A 26,074-nucleotide genomic window follows, 5' to 3' on the forward strand; every position below is an offset into this window, starting at 1 on the left:
CTACACCCATGCCCCCTCTCAACAACATTCCCGTCCCCACAGACTGTTAACATTTAAAACAGGTGGTAGCCATTATGACGGAAACGCCGAGAGTTCGCGCGACCGTTGACACGTTGTCAAGGCCGGTCAGTGTTTACGTTCCAGGACGGGGTTGACTTTTCCTGATTTCATGCGCAAATGACATCACGAATTCCTCTACTACTGCAGTTTGGATTTTGGTTTAACGAAGAACGAGTCTTAATATACGAGTCTAGAACAGATAACCACATCTGCAACTACAACTACAGCGGCTCCCATTGAAGATCCGGGTTGTAATTGGTCCTCAGGGCAACCCATGCTAGTATGGCCAGGTTTCACAAAGCTATCGTAACGCTACGACTGTCGTAAGTCTGTGTTACAGCCCAGATTTTCGAAGCTCTCCTAGCGCTAAGATTGTCGTAAGTGCCATACATTAACAATAACTTACGACTATCTTCGCGCTAAGAGGGCTTCGAAAATCTAGGCCCTAGGCTCCGTTTCACAAAGCTATCGTAGCTCTAAGACTGTCGTAAGTTTGTGTTACAATATAGGAGGTACGACAATTGCAACGTTACGACGGCTCTGTGAAACGGGTCCCTAGCTCGCTGTTTTATCTATCACGTCATCGAATCGCCTTTGTGTACATTGATGCCCATGCAGTCGATCACTGGATTGTCTGGTCCAATATTCTGAAACTGTTTGGAGACGTACGTATTGGCTTTTCAGAATAAACAGCAAAATGTATAAGCATATAGAGATCCTCAAACACTGACGTTTTTCGTACTGGTTCGATTCTCATTTTGTGTGTTTAGAAATACACTTGTCATCAGAAAATGGCATTGCTTCTCATTTCGCGTAAAAAGTGGGATATGGGTGTCTATTGTGTGTCAGTCTATATATTCATTAATTGGGCGACTGACACATTGACACAGAAACTTGATACATATGGAATTGTGCCTCTGGACAACTAACACACATACTGAGCGATTACTAACACACATACCTTCTAGTTTGTCGAGTGTGTGTAATCACTGTTACTGCTCACCTACTTCAAAATGATTAGTTAACCGCCTACTCGCCTGTCCAATCGAATGAGCCCGGAACCACCTCCACAGCTGGGATTTCAGAGGCTATGAATGGAACAGCACGGGGATATATAAACACAGCTATTGATCGCGTGCTGGGAAGACCTGTCTGCATGTCATGGACTTAGGGATGGAAGTGTAACACAGGTCTCTATAGACCGAATATATTTCACCTCACTCGTCTCAACATTAGCAACCAGAGCATCTACAGTAGTCAAAGGGAAGTGTTCTTTAAGAATAATGTCCACTTTGCCAGGATAATGTGTTTACTTTAGATCAACAACGATAATCTACCCACCTAGAAAGTCACGTGTGCTGTCATCCATAGACAGGACCTGTGTGGATAGTAGTTTCATCTCAATAGGTCATGATGTGCGTTAACTGGAGCACGGGTAAGAGTCACAGTGGCTGCACCCAGAAAAGCAGTCAGGAAGGGAATCTTACGAGAGTTTCCTAGCCAAGATGTTGTCACCGATACGGTCTCTGCTGTTTGGAGTTTATACTGGGGAGATTTACACGATATTGTGTGATGGATATAGTTGGGTACTTGGGTACATAGACGTAGCAACCTAGAAGACTGTGCTGTGAAGTGTGGATCACGATACAGGTTTGTTGCTATAGTTTGTGAGGCAGCTTGTCAAGGAAGTGAATATTAAGACAGGTTTTGAAGATAACGACGTACGAAATGCAGGATATACTTCATAATTGTGAATTCTGAAGGACGTTTATGTTGCATCACCCTGCAAATTATTCCCTGGAGGCATTGGCGGCTATTTGACAGTTGTGGGTCATATTGAATATATACGAATCCTCGTGGATCGGTGTAGCATGCATCATCACAATCACTAGCCGGAGAGAGTTGTTGGATCCATCAGCTGGGCGAGAGTAGTGGGATACGTTTAGATGCACTCTGAAACAGCCTACAGCCTCTGAAGCATCATCTGGACATGTCTTTGATGGATGTCAGTGTACGGCTGTTGAGCCTTGTTGTGATGCTTCTCACGGGCTGCACAACCTTTACAACAAACATACTGCCGGCTGCAAGAATCGTGGTTCACGTGTCTAAGCGAAGAGCTCAATTCTGGGAGCCATGGGAGGTTAACAAACGTGAGTGTTTTGCCTATTGGAAGTATTGTATATATTACGAGTGTTTGGCATATTGGAAGTACTGTGAATATTGCGACTGTTTTGCATGTTGCGAGTGTTGTACATGTTGCGAGTGTTGTGAACGTTACGAGTATAGAAGATGTTGCAAAAGTTGTACATATTGCAAGTATTGTACATGCTGCGTGTATTGTACCTATTGCCAGTATCGAACATGTGTGAGTACTGAACATGTGAGAGTATTGAACATGTGCGAGTATTGAACATGTGAGAGTATTGAACATGTGCGAGTATTGAACATGTGTGAGTTCTGAACATGTGCGAGTATTGAACATGTGTGAGTTCTGAACATGTGAGAGTATTGAACATGTGCGAGAATTGAACGTGTGCGAGTATTGAACATGTGCGAGTATTGAACATGTGCGAGTATTAAACGTATGCGAGTATTGAACATGTGCGAGTATTAAACGTGTGCGAGTATTGAACATGTGCAAGTGTTGTGCATGTTGAGATTGTATGCGTGTTGGAGAGGCTGTGCTGTTTATGTTTACGAGTGTTGTGCCTGTTTTTGTCGGTGTGAGGATGACAGGCGGGGCTGTGTTGGACTGCACACTGTTGCATGTTATAATGTTTTCATGTTTCAGTGGTTTTTTTTATGCCTTTGAAGTGGCAAACCTTTCAAGAACCATTTCCATGCGGCTTTGAAATGTTTTGGGTGTGTTTTGAAAACAGAATTGAATAAAATGTCCTCTTGTTTGCTCGATATAAGAAAACGTCAATCTTCAAATATAAACACCGTGTTTTATATTAAAGTTTCTTTACCTGACTTCAAATGTTTATCCATTCATGTATACGAGATTAAGCCGACTCCGCCTGTCCGGAAAGGCATAGTCAACGTGCAAGTCACAGAATAACTGATCAACCGACATTCATTTTAACGTACCACTAGTGGCTACAGTGTATATTAAAGATAATGCAGCGTCCCTACTCACTGCCCAAAGTATGTACCATCTAACGTCATTACGTATTAAGCATTTACTCAGGTCAATGCAGAGGAGCTACAACGTCAATACACGGGAAAAGAAATAGTATTTAACGTCAATGCACAATATAAACAGTACATAACATCAGTGCACGAAAACACAATAGCTAACGTCAAACAATTAATCACAATAGCTAAATTCACTATATGTAAATTGTAGCTAACGTAAAAAAATGACAGTTTATCTGTAATGCTAAACACTAGCTACAGTTATCACAGGTAACCAGGCTGAAAGTAACACTACGAGCTTGCTCAGTAGCTAACGGCAGTGAACGTAAACAGTCGCTAACGCCATTACACCTACACACACTAGCTAACGTCAGTGCACGTAAATACAGTGACTAACGCCAATGGATGTAACGTCATTACACGTAAACACACTAGCTAACGTCAGTGCACGTAAATAAAGTAACTAACGCCAATGGATGTAACGTCATTACACGTAAACACACTAGCTAACGTCATTACACGTAAACACACTAGCTAACGTCATTACAGGTAAACACACTAGCTAACGTCATTACAGGTAAGAAAGTACTTACTTAAACAAACGAACAGAAGTTTACTAAATACTGTAGCTAACGTCAGTGCACGTAAATCAAGTAACTAACGCAACTTTACTTAAACACGGTAGCAAAGGTCAGTGGATCTAACTCCATTACAAGTAAACAAAGTAACGCCACTTCACGTAAACCGAAGTTTAACTGAGTAGCTGAATCAGTGCAACAAAATAGATAGATGTCAGTGTAATGATTCTGAAAAAAGTGCATTTGAGAAAGCTGAAATCTGTATGTGCATTTCTTCATTGGCATTGAACTGTGACATTATAGGTCACGTACATGAGAGATGTTGATGATAGTAATACACCGCCCTGACCCGGTAAACGCTTTACGGTGAGATTTGGGATAATGAGCATCTTGCTGGCAGCGTGTGGCGTTCTACACCGTGACGACATTTCAAGGTGTAGACGTTGTAACGATAACGCTTGGACGGGGTATTATGTTACCTGATTTGTTAAACATGAGTATATATGTACACGTGCGGGCACGTGTGCGTGTGTGTGACTGCGTGAGGTGTGCCTTTATCGCTACAAAGACAACTTTTTAGTTTCACAGGCCTAAATGTACATCGCAATATTCAGATTAGCAATATTCCAACAATATCATGGCAAGCAAGGTAACCGGTCTTTACCAAAGTGGAACTCGAATTGGCGTCACGAGCGAACACTTTGACTACTTGACTACCCCAATTTCAAATTAATATTACGCATATTTGGCGTGTCGCTGAAATTTCCAATACTAGTGAAAATTTGGTGTCATGTGATTTGCTATGTTGCCGGTTATACATGGTTGTCGTTGGGACTACTATACGGATCGGGGATCATTCGACTGAATAACAGAGAGTCGATGACATGACGTTGCTTAAGCTATCGACCACACGTTTGAGTGGTTCCGTACTCACATTGCACCGTGATGCATCCAGTTCATAGAACCTTTCCTTTCCTTCACCTATCTATAGTCTGTTTGCAGTGAAAACGTACCGATGAAATTCACTTAAGTAAATGAAACAAAGTGAAACTAAGATTGCAAATGCTCGTACTTTTACCTTGCTACCTGAAGATTTAAATCTCAGAATTTTATTCAACTTATGATAAAAGTTGTTTAACAAATGATCATAGATTCAAATCGCTGTTATTGGATTGTATCACAAGAGGTTAAGCATTGTAGTTGGAACAGTGAAACAAATGCACGCGCGATACGTGATGAACGTCAGCTAAGACCAACCCTTCTTGTTCTCGGCGTTTCAGTTAATGTGCATACCCCTTTGTAATACAAACCAATAAATGGAAACAAGGATCTTTTGTAAACAGCTTTTATCCTAAGATGATGAGATCGAATTGTTCAGTTTAGCAATATTAATTTTAGGTGGGGTAGCCTAGTGGTTAAAGCGTTCGCTCGTCACACCGAAGACCCGTATTCGATTCCCCACATGAGCAAAATGTGTGCAGTCCATTTTCTGGTGTCCCCCGTCGTGATATTGCTGGAATATTGTTAAACGCGGCTTAAAACTAAACTCACTCACTCACTCGTCGGTATGTTTTCATTGCAAACAGACTATAAGTGATTAAAGTGCCAGGCCTCATACCAATATCATTATCACAGACTTCACCCATGTTTGTAATGAACCTTGAGCTTCAGAATGACGAAAACAGCTTTAACTATTAAACTCCCTCACCGCCCGTCAACTACAGTACCTGATCGGGTCAGTTCATTAGCATGCACAAGCGCACCTGTACAGGTAAATACGACCTCGACTCGACCAGTGTGTTTTTGTCTGGTTGGCCCAATCGACGAACTCCGACGCACCCTCTCCGTGGTTAAAATCAAAACAAGTCTCCCACTCCATGTTTTCTTTAAGCATTTCTCAAATTTCTGCACTGTAGTCTTCTGTTAGACCCAATTCCGCATGCACCATCAAGGTACATGTATCATGTTTCTAGGGATTTATGATAGTTCTGTTTGTGACGGTTTTAAACCGAAAGCGTGCGCAAACGCTGTTTTGAAATATACCATAAAAACTGTTGTGGAATTTTAAGTGAGCCGTTCACATGCCCATGTAATAATAATTCGAGTGCATGGAGTTTACAAAGCAAACACAGTGTCGTTCTAACCAAACAGACAGGAGTGAGTGAGTTGAGTTTCACGCCGCTTTCACCTATATAGCATCCCATATGGGAATCGAACCTGGGTCTTCGATGTGGCAGGCGAAGGCTTTAAACACTAGGCTACCCAACCATGCCCAAAACAGGGGCAATTCCCTTATATGCAACAGTAAATCAGTATGTTTGATGGATTTGCTGCTCTTTACGGGTTTCGAACCTATGATCAGCGGATTAGCGCACGGCTAAGGGGAATTAGTGTAGTACTGCTCAATTGTTTGACATCCATAGTTCGGTCAAATCCCGCTGATATGTTCTTAACTAATGAGTTTTAGATTTCTCAAAATAAGTAATTTACGGAACTACATTTAAATGAAATAACCATTTCTCTGGCACCTTATCAGAAAATATCGTGTCCTTTTCTAATTTACTTAGGGGGTTAGGGTAACCCAGTAAATAAAAGTTTGACTCGTCACCCGCTGACCCAGGTCTGACTCTCAAAGTCAGTAGTATTTTGTGAAGCCGTTTTTTGTGTTCCCTATCAAACAATGCAGAAAATAAAATAATTTACTCCCCAATCGCTGTATTTTTCATGCCTGTATTGATGTTCACGCGATCGAAAATTGATATGTTATTCCCTGGCTCAATTGGACATTATATGAAAGTGAGTCGGCATGTTTTAACTCGTATCATATCCTACAGGAACACTCAATGATTTGGACATTGAGTCCCCCATGAAGGTTATTCGAATACCTGTTTGATCTGATCATATCTGTAAGTTCGTCAGAACCATACCCGAAACAGTAGGACAACTGCAGCAGTAAATGTGTAAACCCTTCATTATATCGGGTTTTCCTCACACATCAAAACCCAGTTGTGCAGATCAATGCTCGTGCTGTTGATCACTGGATCGTCTGGTTCAGACTCGATTGTTTACAGACCGCCGCGATATAGCTGGAATATTGCTGCCTAAAACTAAACTCACTCACTTACTCACTCACTCACTCACTCATACGTCAAAAATTCACCCCATGATATAAATAAAGTAGAGTGCTACATCGGCGTTTGGTATGATTCCGATATTCCTGTTCAACTTGTTTTAAAGAAACGTTTCTTTAAAGCCATATGGGGACACAGTGGAAGCATAGTGGGGAAAGCGTGCACTCGTTACTGGAGGTGCCGGTTCTATCTCCCACGTGTGTACAAACCCATTAAGCCCATTCCAGGTGCCTTGTCGTGATATTGCTGTGGTATTGTTCAAAATGGCGAAACATACACTCAATCCATCCCTCATTGCAATACAAAACTAAATCCCTCCGAGCGACACAGATCAAAACAGACCTTTAGGCATCAGGAACTACTGTTAATGAACATCCCATCTTGAAAGACTGTGGGTGTAGACTAAAGGTCAACTAGTTGCCTCCCTCATAGCCCCACTCCCCTTGCTAACTCCCCACAGCTGGCCAACTGTTGCAACACATGGCTGCAGAGGTTAGGTCTCTCTGGTCTTCCAGCACAACGTTCAGGGGAAATTGGTCCTCACAGTTGAATCCTTTATGTTTGATGTGACGGTTCTGGTGTCTTTTACATTACTCTTAGAACGCGTCCGTGTTAACATTTCTCAAGATAAGAAACTCCTGTTGGCATAGCTGTGTGTATTAAAATCCAAACGGAATTTGAAAGAAGGGTGTATTTATGATACGCGATCATGGCAAGAGAGTTAACACGGCGATACGTTGGAGTGTGTGATATCCTTGTGACGGGGGTCGTGGGGGAGCCAAGTGCTAAAAAGGTTCCCTCGTCACGACGAAGATCCGGGTTCGATTCCCCATATGGGTACAATTTGTCAAGCATACTTCTGATGTCACCCGCATTGACATTGCTGGAATGTTGCTAAATGCGGTGAAAAACTAAACACACTCCTGATTACTTCGATGGCTGGGATTCTTCTAAACGTTCCCATGCCGTCACAATGTTTCTAAAAGCGACATGAACCCACTGTCAGTAGCATTGTAGCTATATTACAACTGGATGACACGCAGAGACATGGCGTTGACCATCCCTGACATAGGATGGGCACGCTTCCTCAATGTACAACTCGGGCCTGTATGGAGGGCTATGGTTGTTAAGGCCCCTCTGGGAACACTTCATCTCTGCACCTTCCCAAATGTGTCCATATTTCAAAGGTCACAACCTCCCGTTGTTTTACTGGCTCGTCACTCAATCTTTCGAAACTGGCTAAAATTTGGGGAATACTTTCTTGACATCATGAAATGTCCATAGCAAATTAAACTATTCTGCGAGTTCTTCTACATGGCCAGTATTCCAACATTACGAGTCATCTAGGCCGGGTATGTTTCGTTTTCAGGGCATTAATACTTATTGGGTGCACTGTGACCGTTTATCCAGTGCCCCCAACTACGTTATGGGTGAGTGAGTGAGTGAGTTTGAGTTTCACAAAACTGCATTTGAGTTTTAGCAATATTCCAGCCGATGACATCAAAAATGGACTTCACACAGTGTATCATGTGGGGAATCGAACTCGGGTCTTGATACTCGGGTCAACATGCTACCCCAACGGCCACATACGTTAAGATATATGCATATATATTTATGGTCAGCAATTATGTGTCCCTGGTTTGAACTCCAATCTGTATACATTCTGTAAGTCCTTCTATGATAAAGATGTTTTTGTAATATGGAGGTTAAGCCTTTCGTGTATACACGATCACACGTGTATACAACGCTATTTGGTTCACGGGTACGAGCAGCTTTGCATGTTATCACAAGGCTGACTCGCTGCGCTTGCTTTGTTACCTGAGGACTTTATACACGAGACTCTTTCATAAAGGAATTCCAATTATGTTTGCATAGCATGGCCGCGCGGTTCTGTAGTAGCCATAGACTGCCAACGAAATCTGTGTAAAATATTACAAAATAGACGAATCCATATGGGTGTCTGGGAAACGGAGAGCAAACAGAACCTTGTGAAGCGTTGCGGGCTCTGCGTCTGACAGATTCCTACGAATGTGGTTGGAATCCTAGATTCTCCTGGGTTAAGATTCCAGTTTTTTTGTGTGTGGGTTTTGTTCTTTTTATTGTTCCCATGAATACATATTTGCAGGATATGTATACAGATAGTGATATGTTAGTATACATTGCTGATACATGAAATATATATGTATATATTGCCATGGAAGTTCAACGGTTAACAATGGTAATTCCGGAACACACAGTTGGAATATTCCGGTAGACGAAACCATGTGTATGAGAATTTATCGAAAAAATTGTTTCTTTTGAATATGAATTTTTCAATCATGAAAATGTCTTTTAAAATCTTTATAGAGTTTTCTAAGTTGAGAATTATATTTTTCAGGGAGCAAATATAGATGTGACTTTAGCAGAAAGTATTGTATGATAAAGCAGTGGGTTATTACTTAGAGAACCAAACGTGAAATGTTGTCAGTTGTAATTCTTGTATGCTTGACGTTATTTTCTCATATTCGAAATGTATATGACATGTGTTTTCATTACAGAAAGTACATATTAAATGGTCATCCAGTTTCATCTTTAAAAGTTCTCTTTTGGTATAAACAACTCCATGTTCTAGGTTAGTCAGTTCCCTGCATGTGCTCGAAGGTCTCAGCAAAGGCCTGGAACCTGTATGAATTCGGGCATTCCTTGCACAACAAACTGAAGGACCAAATTGTCTAACTGGGTGTTTGGTGAGGACGAACGCCATCTTTGTCTTTATGAGGAGCCAAACAAGATGAATGCACAAGGTTTTATATGAAGATCGAATTAACTGAATACGACAGGCTACACGTCTCAAAGATGAAGTCTACCTTCAGCTCTGATGGAGTGAGGGCTTTCTCGTTGATTCCTAATTTCTTCCTAAGTCAAAGTTTATGGATAGGGGTTACACTGACACGTGTTTGTTCCACTGGCTCGTTATCAGGGAGACTCGTGATCCTGAAAACACCGCCGATACCGCAACCCAATAGTTTCCGGACGTCATGCAATAGTTCGCACTGAGAGGAAGAAAATACATCAATACTCTAAAAAGACAGTCGACTTGGTAATGTCACCTTTTTGTGAAAAAATTAATCACCTGCCACTAATTCGGCACGTACTGGCAAAGGCAGCCGTTTGCAATTGGTTAGCCTTGCTCCAAGACTGTACTGAATGCTGAGACCATGGATGTATAGTAATTCTTCCTTTAAAGAGGCAGGTCTAGATAAGCCGACAGAAGACTTGCTCCAAGACTGTACTGAATGCTGAGCCCATGGATGTATAGTAATTCTTCCCTTTAAAGAGGCAGGTCTAGATAAGCCGACAGAAGACTTGCTCCAAGACTGTACTGAATGCTGAGCCCATGGATGTATAGTAATTCTTCCCTTTAAAGAGGCAGGTCTAGATAAGCCGACAGAAGACTTGCTCCAAGACTGTACTGAATGCTGAGCCCATGGATGTATAGTAATTCTTCCCTTTAAAGAGGCAGGTCTAGATAAGCCGACAGAAGACTTGCTCCAAGACTGTACTGAATGCTGAGACCATGGATGTATAGTAATTCTTCCCTTTAAAGAGGCAGGTCTAGATAAGCCGACAGAAGACTTGCTCCAAGACTGTACTGAATGCTGAGACCATGGATGTATAGTAATTCTTCCTTTAAAGAGGCAGGTCTAGATAAGCCGACAGAAGACTTGCTCCAAGACTGTACTGAATGCTGAGCCCATGGATGTATAGTAATTCTTCCCTTTAAAGAGGCAGGTCTAGATAAGCCGACAGTAGACTTGCTTCAAGACTGTACTGAATGCTGAGCCCATGGATGTATAGTAATTCTTCCCTTTAAAGAGGCAGGTCTAGATAAGCCGACAGTAGACTTGCTTCAAGACTCTTCCCTTTAAAGATACAGGTATAGACAGTACACATCTGAGGACACCTGTCTGTTTGAGGAACCATGTGTTGTTTTTGTTTATTCATACGACTGTCTATTTATTTTCTTTTTTTTTTAGAATGTTTTATTTGAGCTATAAAATATTACCATTCGAAACTTATGCAAGTCTACCCCTTGGGTAACAACTGGCCTACATAAATGCATGTCAAACTTACAAATCCACCACGACGGTGTATAATCTAACCGAGGTGTCATGTTTTGGGCTAAGGAAAGTAAATGTTCTTAGAGCTCTTTTGGTGGCGTCAGAGTTGAAATATGAGTAACCAGAGAAACAATTAACCAATCTTTGGTGAGTTCCAAGGAGGGAGGGAGGGTGGTTTCTCAACAAATAGTAACCGGGCTCTAGTGACAGACCTGTAACAACATTCGCGCATTACCCAGATGGGCATTAAGTAGACACGAAGAAGCATTACGCTAAATACCAGATTTACGTCTATTACTCAACAGGGCCAGGTTGCGTGACGGTGGAGGTGAGATAACCATTCTGTGATGTTTAAGTGCGGCAGTGTTTTTTTGGTCTTTTCCTTTCTTTTAATCTCCATCATCCCATCTATTGCCGTTGATTGTTACAGTATGTTGTGTCTAATGGAATTGTGATTAATGGGGTTTACTTCAAGTGCTAGAAAGTATCAATTTTGAAACACATTTACTTGCACAGGGTGGTATAAAAAGTTTTATATAACTGAAAACTGGAGGAGCTGTTGAATGTGGTTATGTGTATTTAACCACTTCAATTCAGGTCGTGTAATTCTTTGTGAAAATGATACAAATAAACAGGGAACGGGTATGAAATGAATTTGGCCCCTGCCATGTTTCAAATGTTGATAAAAGTGATAAAATAATTATTGATATTTTTAACCTCATGCGGTGGGGAATGAAGTATCCTAGTGCTTAAGGGGTTTAATCGTCACATCGAAAACCCGGGTGCGATTCCCCACACGGGTACAATGTATGAAGCCCGTTCATGTGTTCCTGGGTGTCATGTTCCGGGAATATTGTTAAAAGTAGCGTAAAATTATATGTCTAATATATATAACTTACAATTTATATATTCAGAGACTAAGCCATAGTCTAATTCACTACTTCAGTGTCCAAGTCCATCGTTAAATGATCACACGTGCATCCCCGTGTGAATATACGCCTTAATATACATTAAACATAAATAAACATGTCGGTATTCCACAATAGTTACACCTTTACACCTCTTCACCTTTCAGCCAAGCAAGTCCTCTGTATAACATTATATCTATTCACCGGCACTGACACACACCTAGGTAGAATTTTCCACGGGTAATTAAGCATTCCTTCCTTGTCAGGTGGGCTAAATATCGCTGAATGAATTTAACTAACAAGAATAGGGTCGTTTCAAATGGACAACGGAATGAACGGATGAAATACTTTGATGCGTAGTTGTACAAGGTATTTATTCAGGTTACACTTCATGTGAAGAAACGTGTATGCATGAGGTGTAAACGACGTAAACACAGGTAGTGTGGGTGATGTGACTGAGACACACCCGGGCCACCTGCAGGTAACTGAGGCGGATGGATTACGTGAATTGTGTTTGTCGTTCACAACGTGTAACCATTGTAGCTTAAGTATATGAAAAATAAAGCAATACCACCTCTCTCTCTCTCTCTCCCTCTCTCTCTACCCCTCTCTCTGTCTGTCTCTCTCTCTCTCTCTACCTCGATCGTTCTATCGATCGATCGATCGACCGACCAAACAAGCAACTAGCATACTAGTCGCAGTGTGTTTGTGTTCCAGGGATCTGTCCGCCGTCCCTGTGCAAATTTTCCGACCCACAGACAGGTGGCCGCGAAGAACAGCCCCAAATACCAAGGGGCACAGGTGGGTATGGTACCGTGCTTTTCGCTTCAAGAATTTTCCTATTTCCATTGATCTCGGAGAAAGGAAGACCCAGCATGGCGATCCAGCAGGGGCCTGTATACAAATAAAAGGCTTTCCATCTGTGTTATTTGGACCCGATAAAATCCAGGTTAGAACTGATCTTCAGACACCCGTGCTTGCTATAAAATGCGACTATGCTTGTCGCAAGAGGCGACTAACGGAATCGGGTGGTCAGACTCGCTGACTTGGTTAACACATGTCATCTGTTCCCAACTGCGTAGATCGATGCTCATGCTGTTAATCACTGAATTGTCTGGTTCATAATATTGACATACCGACGCAATATAGCTGGAATATTGCTGAGTGTGGCCTTACAACAAACCAACAGACCACGCAATTATGTTATTTCACTCAAGATTGTTACTTCATTATGCCAGGTGTCTTGATTGTCTTACGATGTAAAGCATCTCAACTGTCCTCTCGCATCATGTTCATCGCTCTCTCCTGTGTCATCCATCTCAACTGTGCTCTTATGTATCGACATCTGAATCTGAAGTGTTCTCATGTGTAAAGAAGCTGAACTGTCCTCATGTGTAAAGAATCCGAACTGTCCTCATGTGTAAAGAATTGGAACTGTCCTCATGTGTAAAGAATCTGAACTCTCCTTTTGTGTAAAGAATCTGAATTGCCCTTTTGTGTAAGTAATCTGAACTCTCCTTTTGTGTAAAGAATCTGAATTGCCCTTTAGAGTAAAGAATCTTAACTCTCCTTTGTGTAAAGAATCTGAACTCTCCTTTTGTGTAAGGAATGTAATTAACCAAAAGCTCGTAGCAAACGCTATCACAGTCCCATTGTCCTCTGTCCTCAGCGGGCACGCCGTTCTACCAGGGTGACATCGTCTTGAAGAAGGATGACGAGAACTTCATTTACCCCGAATCCCGGAGACGGAGGAAGCGAGCAACCATGAGGTTCCGGAACAAGCTTTGGAAGGACGCTGTCGTCCCCTACATAATGGATGAAGGAATAAGTGAGTGAGAGCGTGAGTGACGTTAGTTTAAAATCCGCTTTGAACAACATTTCAGTCAAACACCATTTAAGTCGTAGACGAGTTCTAAATCCGCTGGACAGTTCAAGCGTGTTATTAGATATGCTACGTTTTCCTAGTATCTGTATGCTGGTATCTGTATGCTGGTATCTGTATGCTGGTATCTGTATGCTGGTATCGGTATACTACATTGTAAACTGGTAGTTATTATGGGAGAACAGATATTGTACAGGGAAAACTAGAGTTTGTGGTGCATGGTTTATTCCAGGTATACTTATATCTCAAAAGGGGCGGTATGAAGCCTAATGGTTAAAGTTTTCGCTCGTCAAACAGAAGACCCGGGTTCGACTGCAAACATGGGTACAATGTGTGAAGCCCATTTCTGGTGTCCCCTGCCGTGGTGCTGCTGGAATATTACTAAAAGTATCGTAAAAGCATACTCTCTCACTCAAATCTCAAACTATTATCTGGATATAGATACACCGTTCATATACGCATTGAAATTTGTCTTCAGCAGAAAGACAAAGATACGGGTTAGAATGCAACCCATCCTTGTCGTAAGAGGCGACTAACGGGATCTGGTGGCCATGCTAACTGATTTGGTTGACACGTCATCGTATCCCAACGGCGTAGATCGACGCTCATGCCGTTGATCACTTGATTGTCTTGTCCAAATTCGATTATTGACAGCCAGCTGCCACTTAGCTAGAATATTGCTGGCTGTGGCGTAAAACGAACCCACTCACTCGCTGTATCCTGCAACCCATGCTTGCTGTCAAAGACGTGACCGGGATCTGGTGGTCAGGCTTGCTGACGTATGATGCATGTCTTCTTAACTTGTTTGTGTACAACGGCCATGATATCAGTCACCAGATCATCTCGTCCAAACACCACTAGTTTCCAGAAGGACGTCATATACAGGGCGGCAATAAATAATGTGAAACATTGTTAATACTAAAAATACAATATTATGCAATTGTAAAATTACTCAATATTCCTGTTTTCAGACCCAGCCTCCGAGAAGGTGATCAAGCGCGCCATCCAACAGATTGAGCTCCACACTTGCATAAAGTTTAAGAAGAAGACAGAGAAAGACAAGGACTATGTGCGGTACATCAGTGAACCAGGGTACGTAGTACGACACATATACCCATACTCGTAGGCGTGAGTATGGGTTTACGCCGCTTCTAGGAATATTCTAGCAATACTGTGACGGGGGACACCAGAAAAGGGCTTCAGACACTGTGCCTATGTAGGGAATCGAACCCAGGTCTTCAGCGTGACGAGCGAACGCTTTAACCACTGGGCTACCCTGGGGCCCTTACGCGATCTAGTGGAAGAGTATGGTTTTATGCCACTTTTAGCAATGTTCCAGCAATATCACGGGTGTGGAACTTACCCCTCTCTTTTGGGGCAATCAGTTTATCAACAAAGTTCGCTGTTAAAGGTAAAATGTGTACAATGTGTGTTAACGCGTAAACCCGATCCGACTTTTTCCAAGTGAACCCAGGGACTGGACTGGGGTCACTGATACACTGCGGTCACTATTTTTCATTCCTTAACTGTTTTAAAGTGTGTGTAACCATTTATTTTCTGCGAACTGTGCCCTGAGTGACTCCACAGGCTGGTACAATGGAACAAGACGACGATACATAGCGCCGTAGGGAGACCAGGGGACAGAGGGGAAGCAGCCACCACCCCCCCCCCCCCCCCCCCAATTTTTTGTACAGATTCGTTTCTGTTTATCAATACTATTGATTTTAACATATATAATGTTGAAAGTGCCCCCTCTATTGAGAAAAGTTAAGTACAGTCCTGATCCACATACATGTACACGGATGTTGACGGAAAGGAAATACCTATGCTCCAATTAGGAAACCAACTTGCACCTGGAAAAATAGGAACAGGAATAAAAGCGAAACGAAAGAATGCCATGCACATGTTAAGTAGACAGCCAAACTAGCGTCCTGCTTGTAACAATTGTGGGCACGGCATTGGAGACTGTATGTCATTTGTATGTTAAGTGTGTACACTTTACCGGTGTTTTTTGCCTGGACTGTTCAGTGTGAATGAAACACAGGAACTGGTGACCGGCTCTTGTGAGCAGCCTGGTTCCCGGGTTCTGCTGCTCTACGAAGCGCAACGCAGCAGACTCCGGGAACAGGGTAGTCTAAGGCAAATGCCCCTGTGTACATATATTTCTGATAGTAACAAATAAACTCATTTAAACTGAAAAGGAGCTCCAGTGAGATGGGAGATTCACAACCTGGGGAAATGTAGACTTGCTTCATTGGGGATTAAACATTGTAGGGAGGACTACTGAAGCATTACGTGAAATAATGTGGTTCAGGATCTTTATCTCGGACTAGGAACCAGGCTGACCGTGTCATTTGAAGAGGAGTTAAGGGGCCTGATGAAGGAGTAAGCATTAACTCCGAAACGTTGTGTTCTCATATAAAGAAGTTGATATCCATAAAATCTTCATTCTTATGCATTTCACTTCTAAATGCCCTTCAAAGACTTGAGTTAAGGGACGGACAGTAATATGTTTACACTGGTTCCACAGTGGGTGCGCACAGCAAAATTTGCTAGCAACTAAGTGACGCGACGAAAAAGTGGCTCATTACTATTAAAACCGATTATAAGTTCGCAAGTGGAGCGTCCTAAAACACATTAGAAAGAAAAAAACTGAATACATATCTATAACCCCACATTAAGTACTGGATTATGTTCATTATCACTAACTAGTCTGATGGTGAGAGCACTTCAAGTTCACAAACTTTCCACAGTCCTCTGTGTATTTCATTACCTACAGTAAAGTTATATTTAGAGTTGTGAAAACACATCCTCTAGAAAAGTCGTTTATTAGACAGAAAGTTATTTGTGGGATTTTCTGTTGGTAAACATGTTTGTTTATGTTCCACTGGGACTGAATGTTTACAGGTAACATTTTTGTAGTCGAGAGGACAAGTGTCTTCTGTAATTTTGTGAGCACTGACACAATATTTGATATTTCTTTGGCAAAATCTAGACATGTTTCTGCATGGTGAGCTCATTGTGTTAACTGTTGGGGCGGCATTATACAATCAACAGTGTTATACCGAACTTACTGTGTGTCGAAGTAGAAACGTGATTCCAGCGTATTTCTTATTTAATCATCGTTTTGTGATTGTGTTTACATGGATCCCTCCATTTCGATAGAACGGCTTCTACGCTAACAAGACATTTATGTATCAAGGGTTATACAGATCACGTAATCCGTACATATCCCTGTCTTCGTAACGGCAAAGACCATATAATAATATGGCCAAGGGCCTTCTTGTTCAACATCGCCTCTGAACCTAAAGTTCATATCGTAAAAATTCAGCACTGACACAAGCTGTCCAGACAAAATATCCACCTATAGATTAGTAAGCACTAAAATGTTCTACAACTCTGACTTTTCCCGAAACGTTCAGAATTTGAACTTTCTAATGGATCCCACGTTCTACTCACGTACAAAACTGTTGCGTGATTCAACCCTTGAAATGTTCCCCTGTTCGAAAACAAAACAAAAAACTAATGGAAATAAGCTTAGTCAAGTCAACCTCATCAGGTTATAAATTCCTATAGGTCTTGTATGTGTTTTGTTTCGTTACAGAACATGTATAGACGGCTAGAGAGTTTCGACAGAAACCACACAGGCAGTCAGTAAGACCTTAGGGCGGTTCCTTACGATAATATTACACAAATATTGTGAGAGCGGTCACAGCGTTGTAATTAAAAAGACTTGCGGAATGTTGATAAATGTCTTCAGAAAACTTGGTGTTAAGTGCAATGGGCAGTATTACATGTGTACTGGTTCTTTTCCAAGGGAGGCGTAGCCTAGAGAATCGCCCCTCACGCTGAAAATCCGGGTTCGATTCCCAAAATGGGTACAAAGTGTGACGCCCAGTTGTGCTGTCCCCGCCGTGATATTGCTGTAATGTTGTCAATTCTTGCTCACTCACTCAAATATTACTTGGTTTGGCAGGAGCACAACGATGCGTGTTGGGTTCACCAGGCTGGTAAACGTGTGAAGTCAGCGCATCCCTCTCGCATTGTCACATGGATAACCTGCAACATATAGTTTCCCTGATTAAGCTGACACGCCGTGATATAGCTGCATATTGTTCAAATCGTCGTTAAAATTAACCCTACTTCTTCACTCAGGTGTGTCAAGTGTTGACGTATATTCATCTCAATGGTAACACATTTTAAAATTATGAATGTTGTTCGGCGTCTGCATTATTCATGTATATTTGTAGGTGCTGGTCGAACGTTGGGAAAAGAGGCGGGGCGCAACTTGTCAGCATTGGGAGAGGTTGTGAAAACGTCGGTACTGCTATCCACGAAACTAATCATGCTTTGGGCGTCTGGCACGAACAGGTATTGGAACTCTGTGATTCCATGCGTCTTAATTACAAATATCACTCAGACGAAACACCAAGTAACACTGATGTTTAACTTTTACGAGAAGAGAAGAGCGAAGAAGAATTTTTAAACGATTAATCGACTGCGAAGGTGTCGTAATGCTATTTTACATTTCAACCATATCGTATTAATTAGTTATTTGTGTTTGATTTAAGCACGGCCCGACTGAAATGAATACATCACATTGATGTTAAGCGTTCATTAAATAGTTTTGGGTTTTTAAATAAACAAGCAACTGCGGAGGGGCACTGTTGTTTTACATCCAACATATATAGTATTTCTTCATTTACTTGTTTGAGTTTTATTTAGGCACGACCCGACCGAGACGAATACATCAAGGTTCTGAAGGATAACATCTCTCCTAGGTTCCTTCCTGATTTTAAAAAACTCAGCAAGAAGCTGGCCACGTCAAGGGGCTTTCCTTACGACTATTCCAGTATCATGCATTATAACAAGTGGGCCTTCACGCGGATGGGGGAACCAACACTCAAGGTACGTTCTTAGTCTAACACACTGTTAGTGTAAACAACAGGATTTGTAAACAAGTAGGATTTGTACTGAAATAATCAGTCCATTTTGTCTGAACCTGAAGGAAGTGACCCGTTGAGATAATTTATCACTTGAATCTGTAAACGTACTTAAAGCAGTCAGTAATTACCATAAGTGGGTTGCACGTAAAGTATCACTCCTGATGGACCAGTATACCATTGACCAAACTCAGGTGTGTTACCGGAAGTGGCAATCCTGAAAGGTAACAAAAGTAACAAGTAATCATTCAAGTTTTACTAAAGCTTTACTAAAGCGTCAGCCATATAGACCTTACGTAAAGGTAACATGAGTAATCAGTAATCAATCGTCAAAGGAGTGTCGCGTAAGTATCGTCCTCGAAGACCATGGAGAGGTAACTCGGGTGAACAGCTGATTGGTTTTCTCATCACGTTATCTATGAAAATGTACCTGTTACTGAATTAATTAATCCTGACGTGTCTGTGTGACATCCTGTTGCACATGGGTACTGAACTCATCATTCCTTAAGATGTCTTACGCCGCAAGTAGTGGATCTTAGTGGATTTACTGATGAAGTAATTAAGCATGACATACATATTACAGAAGATATGGGTTAGAATTGCTCTTCGGCAACCCATGCTTGTCGAAACACACGACTAACGGAATTGGGTGGTCAGACTCGCTGACTTGATATAATCGATCCTCAATTGCGCAGATCGATACTGATGGTGTCATTCTCTGGATTGTCTGCTCCAAAGACGGTTATTTACAAGTCGCCGTCATATAGCCGGAATATTGCTGCGTGAGGCGTTAAAAATAAAGCAAACAAACATACAAACATATACTACAAACAGTTAGTATTTAAAAACGGGCTTGTTACAAATGTAATCCAACACGATTAATCTGTTACGGTAGTATAACGCCCAATGATTCTTGCTGGAGAAGTTAATACAATACTAAAACCCGTTACGTCTGTTACGATCTGTTCAACCTAAACCTGTACACATGTAAACAAGGCTGTCCTACTGTTGCAGGTGATAGGTATTGGAAAGAAGCTCGGCATGACGATCGGCCAGAGACGGGCTCTGAGCACCATTGACATCGCCCAGCTACGAGCCATGTACCACTGTAACGAGAAGGAAGACAGCGCTGTCACATGTAGGTATCTCTAGACTGCCGTTGCAAAGAATGTCGATATGACCAACTAAAGTATCATATGTAGTACTAGATTCTCATAATGTACCATTAAAACTCCACATGTACCCTCATCTACGTTGTGTACCACCACAATGTTATTAAATACCACTGACTCTGTACCACTACGCCGCCAGTATGCACCATATCCCCTCACAATGTAACTCAAGAATTCCAGTGTGTGAGTCTCGACTGTCAATATACACCCCTTGGCCTGCCCCATTAGATTACCTTTTGGTATTATTAGACTGTCTTTAGGTACCAACAGACTGTCTTGGGTATTGTAAGACCGCCTTTAGATACCACTCATTTGATACGAGTAGACGGTCATACAAGTAGACGGTCGTTATAACTCGGCTGGGATCGTGGACTGCTAAGGTACTTGTACAGCCGGGTCAGCATGGGGTATTTGGTGCGGACGTTATCATATGTTCCTGAAAAGGAAACCAGTCTCGCAGTCACCCCATGTTAGTGCCATCTGCCGCGTTTGGTCAGTGAGGTCAAGTTTTTCAACTCAAACGTCCTCCATATGGGAAATAACTTCCATTGAGGTAAAAGAAAGCTAAAAGCAAAACCACATGCAGCAGAGCTGGTAAGTCATCGGTACGACCAGCCTGGCTATCACTTTACTTGGGCTGGTTATTCGTTGTTGCCGTATTCAGCAAAATTCCAGTTGAACTACAGCATTCTCTTATCCAAACAAGTGTTTGATATAACGAAATAGGTCTGAACAAGATGACATGTTATAAACCAAGTAAAGAGACTGTCCATTCAATCTAGTTTAGTCTTACCATAAACACGAGTTGCATGGGAACCAGTTGTTTGGGGACAAACTCTGCCTGAATGTTTGTGTAAGGTATGTGATGTATTGAGGTATGGTTAAAGGGAGATGGAAGGGAGTTTAACGTCGCGTTCATGATATTTGGATACCAATCGGGAGGTGAAAAGGAGATTATTGCACGTATATGGAGATGGGCATGCGGGTGTGTGCGTGTGCGTGCGCGTGCGCGTTTCCCTGTCCATACGCGACTATGTACTCATATAGAGACTGCCATGGACCAGCGACCGTGATGATTGTACCAGACAATGTAACTAAGTGACATGTCATATTGCAACTGTAACATCCTTATCCAGTTCAGAGACATTGACTTTGACATGATGTATTACCCCTGTAGGTCGACCCCATGCCAAGTTAACAGTGAGTACTGCCGTTTAACGTCTTTGGTTACACAATGTGGCGAATCAGACTACCAACCTTTCTCGATCCCGGTTGACACTATCCACTGCACCATGGAACGTCCTGTAGAGAAAGGATTAATTATGAACTATTTATGTAGCTCCTGCAGAATATGTTCCTAAATATCAAATGATGGTACATGTAGTTTGTAACCGAAGGCGCAATTTAGATATAGCGTTTTCGATGCAACTCTAGCTGTTGTCGTACAGTTTTAAGGTTGTACTTCAATGTGTAAAAAAATCTGCATTTCGTAAAAAATGTTTCAATGTCACTCTTACAAATGTCAACCTGCAATAACTAAGCAAGAATTGCATTGCTTACTATTAGTGCCGCGGAGATGTTATCTTCAAATAAGGCGTTATAACTGGACATGGTGTTATCTGAAACCTCAAATTGACCAATCAGAATCAAGTATTGTGACATTACGGCAGCCGTCATCGACGTCTTGTACGCTGCCACACGGTTCACACAACACGGAGTTTTATAAACAGATGTGAACAATCGAATTTTGAAAGCGGGGACATTAATTCAAATATAATTTACTCGGGTTCATTTTGTTTAATGCATTCCCGCCTGGTGGAACAATGAACGTTTGGGATATTTCAGGATATTGTCCTAATTACCTACACAGGGACGTAACGACATCCATATGACGACAGTGTGTTTATCAGCCTGTCTAGACTCGTAGCCTGCATATGGCACAGTGAACTATGTGATAGTGTAACATATCGCAACGTAAGCAATATGAAACCGCTCAACCAGACTTCAATATGCGAGGACTTCTTGATATGCTAGCCTAACAGAAGTGATAGATATCCGTTGTACAAAACAGCAATATTTGAGAATTTGTTAATATGTGGGAGTTTGTTGATACGTGTATGTGTTGTTTATTTACTTCTGTCAGATTCAACAGTTTCAAGGTGGCTTCTTTCGAAAGGTCAAGGCGCTAACACTTTGTCGGCTCAATATATCTATGGTAACATTCTGTCTCTTAAAAACGGTCACGTATTTGTCCGTATGTTCAGGTGTCCGTATGTTCAGGTTCAGGTGTATACAACGCTTGATATCATCAGGTTCCATTTCTTGGGATTTAAGGTTACGATCAAGACCCTGTATATGTTTGCGTGGTGATCTATTGGATCTGGTGTTTAGGCTTGGTTCGATGGTGGTAACGTCAATAATGGGATTGCATGGTCCTATAATATTTTCAGGCTGCGGGTAGACATCGAGTACCTTCCTACATACATTGTGTATTTCTTTCCAGTTTGTCCAAAGAGCTGGTTCAAGTTCAAGACAAGCTGCTACAGGCTCCACAACAGGCCAAAGCACCAGTTCTCAGCAGCGTATAAGGAATGCCAGAACGAAAATGCATATCTGGTAAGCATAGAAAGCAAGAGTGAAGAAAAGTTCCTGGTGAAGCTTGTCAGCAAGAAGTTCCCCAAGGTGCACATCTGGAGAACCGGCGGTAAGGCGGTCAACGGGTCAATGGTGTGGTACAAAGGCGAGAAGAGGAAGCCGAAGAATATGAAGTTCACAAATTGGGGAAAAGGAATGCCGGGCACCTATACTTCCATGGCGTTAGTGAAGGACAAGTCCACCAAGAAGTTCCTCTGGCAGGGCGTTTGGACTGGCTCAGTCTCACAGCTTCCCAACCACATATACGCTTTCATATGCGAAAAGCGGGCTAAAAGTAAGTTGAAAAGAGTTATTTGTACTAGTGAGTGAGTCCAGCTTTACGCCGCACTCAGCAGCGTTTAGGGTGTGTGTCGGCGCTCTGTAAATAATTGAGTCTGTACCAGAAAATCCTGTGGTCCACAGCACTAGCATCGATCTTATCAGTACTAATTAACGCACAGTTGTTTCAGGAGTGGTGAGTGAGTTTAGTTTTACTCCGCATTTGGCAATATTCCAGCATTTTCAGAACAATTCCTTGGTTTACTGATGGTTCTAGTTTCTGCAAGTGATTCCCAGTGTTATCAGTGTGTGACAGCTCGTAGGTTCTCCAGGGAAGAGGAGGTAGGTGGTTCAGGCGTCAGGTGACGCCGAAGACCCAGGTTCGATTCCCCACATACTGATTAAACAAGTGCGTGCGTGCGTATGTGTGTGTGCGCGTAGTGATTTAAGCGCTTGGGTTATCCTGTTTTCCATTCCTCGCATGGAGACAATTTTAAAGCCCACTTTTGGCGTCTCCGACAGGATATTGCTAGAAACGGAGTAAAACCACACTCACTCAGTGAAAACCTCATACAGCCGGTGGTTTCTAAATTCTCTGTACCGCCAAGAAAATAGATCGTTATCAATCGATTCAACGAGAAAGCTTTTCATTCCTCACTCCACATTGAGGCTAGTATTACATCAGACACTGTCACCAGGGTCTGGCCTGTTCCCACTCTGGTGAGAGGGACCTGTGGACGGGGGTAGGGGCTGTTGTTTGCTCTTTATCTCCCTGGTAACCAGGACGTGTCACGTTATCAAAATTTTCACGCTTAGCATTGGTCCTTCATATAGCTTTTAACTCTTACATGAAACAAGTGAATGTGATAAGCGTTATTGTATTAAGGTGATAGGTAGCATAAATGCTATGGCTGAATGGTCAAAACGTTCGCTCGTCACACCAAAGAACTTAGCGATTTTAAAGTTGCCTGACTCTTGGTTTGTGGGCTCGATGTGACTTTACTGAGAAAGCGTAATCTCTAAAAAACTATAACGTGTTACATTTGACCATTTTCAAAATGGCACTGTGTACTATTTTTTGAAAGGCATGTGACTGGAGAACGGCGATATCACTGTAATTAACATGTTCAAAATTAGCTAGTGTAGGGTTCTCATAGATGCTATATATTGGCGGATCTGTTCTCTGTACAGAAAAGCGATATGTCGAGTTTAGTGTACATCTGTCTGCATTAAGGTGGTTTTGTTTAATGGTATGAATACAGCTGAATTATAATTATGCATTGGAGTTGGTGATTTTATGGAAACTTAAACACCGCCGTAGTGTAATTTAACGAGTTTCATAAAACAAAAATGTATCACTCTCTGATATGGCATTGACAAATAAGTAATGTTTAATGTGTCCAATGTAAAGAAGCATATGGATTCACTGAGACAATATGAGGATGACCCACTGTCCTTTTATTTTTAGATACTATTTTATTGTTTTATGTTCGATGGTGATGTCAAGTGGCATCGATGATGAGGTAGCAGACCCATTCACGTGTTGCTATGGTTTCAGGAAAGTGCAAGCAAGGTCAGTACAAGGACGGTCGCGATTACAGAGGCAAACTTGACCATACTCTTGACGGCATCACGTGTCAGAAGTGGTCTGAGCAATACCCCCACAGTCACAAACTCAAGCCTAAGACATCGGGAGGTCGTGAAGACAGTGATGGGTTGGGAGACCACAACCACTGTCGGAACCCCAGCGGAATGAGGAGGAAAAAGCCATGGTGCTTCACCACGAAGGAGAAGAAACAGTGGCAGTACTGCGACATCACTATATGTTCAAAGAAAAAGGACAAAAATGAAGTTAATCCACCAAACAAATCGAAACCTACCAGAAAACCTGCTCAACGTCGTCGACCTACTCAAAGGCAAAGGTCAAGGACGAATCAGCGCCGTCAGCCAGGAAGCAGACGACAAGTTCCAAGAGAGAGAACTGTACGTAAACCTGATCTAAGAGTTCAACAGAATGCGAAAAGGAAAGCAAAGGACAGAGTTAAATTTCCGAACAAGAGCAAGAACAGGAAACCGAAAGGTAATCGGAATTCGGACAGGAGGATACAACGGCCGGGTAAATGAAGAGTCGGATTCATGACGATGTAGTGGTATAAACTAGACCGTTATGCTTCAGCATTACGTCAACCTTCTGTCGTGTTTCCGCGAGACTGTTGTGCTTTTAGTCGTCTCAGGAACACAAGCATTTAAGACCGATCTCAAGGTGTTTGTAAACACTGCATTATGAGCGAGTGTCTGCTCAATAGCCATGTGATATGTTGTATGAGATTCAGCGTACAGGATTTATTGAGAACTTTATCTGTACCGGTACGTTTGAAAATGTTCAACGTATATTGTTTTCAACAAGCTTCCGATGGCTTTACATACTGAATCCACATAGGTATCGGACCCGGGCGTCCGACGTGTCGAGCAAACGCTGTAATAACCATGACACCCTAGCGGCCCTTCAGGAACTGTGCTGAGTGTGCGTGTTGTATATAAATCATTTTAGTGAATCAAGCCGTTTGCGGACAGTTACATCTTTCTCAGTTATCCTACGTTAAGGATACCAGGAACATCTCTGTTATATTTATAGTTAACCCACGTGGTTTGTGGGTTCGAAGTCCGACATTCAGAGGAAGTGTCATTTGTGATTCACAAGACTGATTGTTTTGAAAGTGAAATTTAAAAATACCATACCGCCTACTGTGTAGGAGATTGTAAAAAGTGGTCATGACATAACTGTGCGCGTTCGCGCTTTTTGCACTCACATTGCGACATGGCTGTTCCCAAACTAAAACTAACGTTAATGGCTAGCCCACCATGCTGACATGTATACCCAACTCACACAGTATACCGAATCCGAACCTGCATACCCCGAAGTATTATCTACAGAGTTCAAACACGTCGGTAAATAACCGTTGTCCCATCTACTCAGTGCCGAGCTATTATTTTATGTATTACAATATGATACAGGCGAGTTTCGAAACCATGTTCCGACAGCTGATCTGTCCACTAAACCATGGAGGTGGTCCCTCATAGCGGGAAAACAGGGCTCAGCCAAGATGGAGATATGTCAAAGAAACTCTTGAAAAAACACCAACAGAAAATGCGCTGAAAGTGTCGTACCTGTAATTCTTTAAAGAATCAATTGCATGTTTTCGTAAATATACTAACTGTAACTAGACTGTATGTGAGAGTACATTTCCG

General features: G+C 42.1%; 1 protein-coding gene across 1 annotated transcript; it reads left to right on the forward strand.

Annotated features, from left to right (window-relative positions):
- The first annotated feature begins 1,203 nt into the window (after window positions 1-1,203).
- Window positions 1,204-25,949, forward strand: LOC137287571 (uncharacterized). The gene is made up of 9 exons (XM_067819936.1): window positions 1,204-2,210; window positions 12,633-12,716; window positions 13,585-13,743; window positions 14,769-14,889; window positions 18,048-18,168; window positions 18,523-18,705; window positions 19,755-19,878; window positions 22,416-22,841; window positions 24,384-25,949. The coding sequence occupies exons 1-9, from the start codon at window positions 2,051-2,053 to the stop codon at window positions 24,947-24,949; spliced, it is 1,944 nt and encodes a 647-aa protein (XP_067676037.1). The 5' UTR covers window positions 1,204-2,050; the 3' UTR covers window positions 24,950-25,949.
- Window positions 25,950-26,074: the final 125 nt, after the last annotated feature.

This window comes from Haliotis asinina, chromosome 6 (assembly GCF_037392515.1).
Source record: "Haliotis asinina isolate JCU_RB_2024 chromosome 6, JCU_Hal_asi_v2, whole genome shotgun sequence".
NCBI classification, from domain to species: domain Eukaryota; kingdom Metazoa; phylum Mollusca; class Gastropoda; order Lepetellida; family Haliotidae; genus Haliotis; species Haliotis asinina.

Coding starts and splice junctions, on each gene's coding strand:
- LOC137287571 (XM_067819936.1), top strand. CDS start 2,051: ATGTCTTTGATGGATGTCAGTGTACGGCTGTTGAGCCTTGTTGTGATG. Junction 13,744..14,768: donor CATAATGGATGAAGGAATAA/GTGAGTGAGAGC, acceptor TCCTGTTTTCAG/ACCCAGCCTCCGAGAAGGTG. Junction 18,169..18,522: donor TGGGCGTCTGGCACGAACAG/GTATTGGAACTC, acceptor AGTTTTATTTAG/GCACGACCCGACCGAGACGA.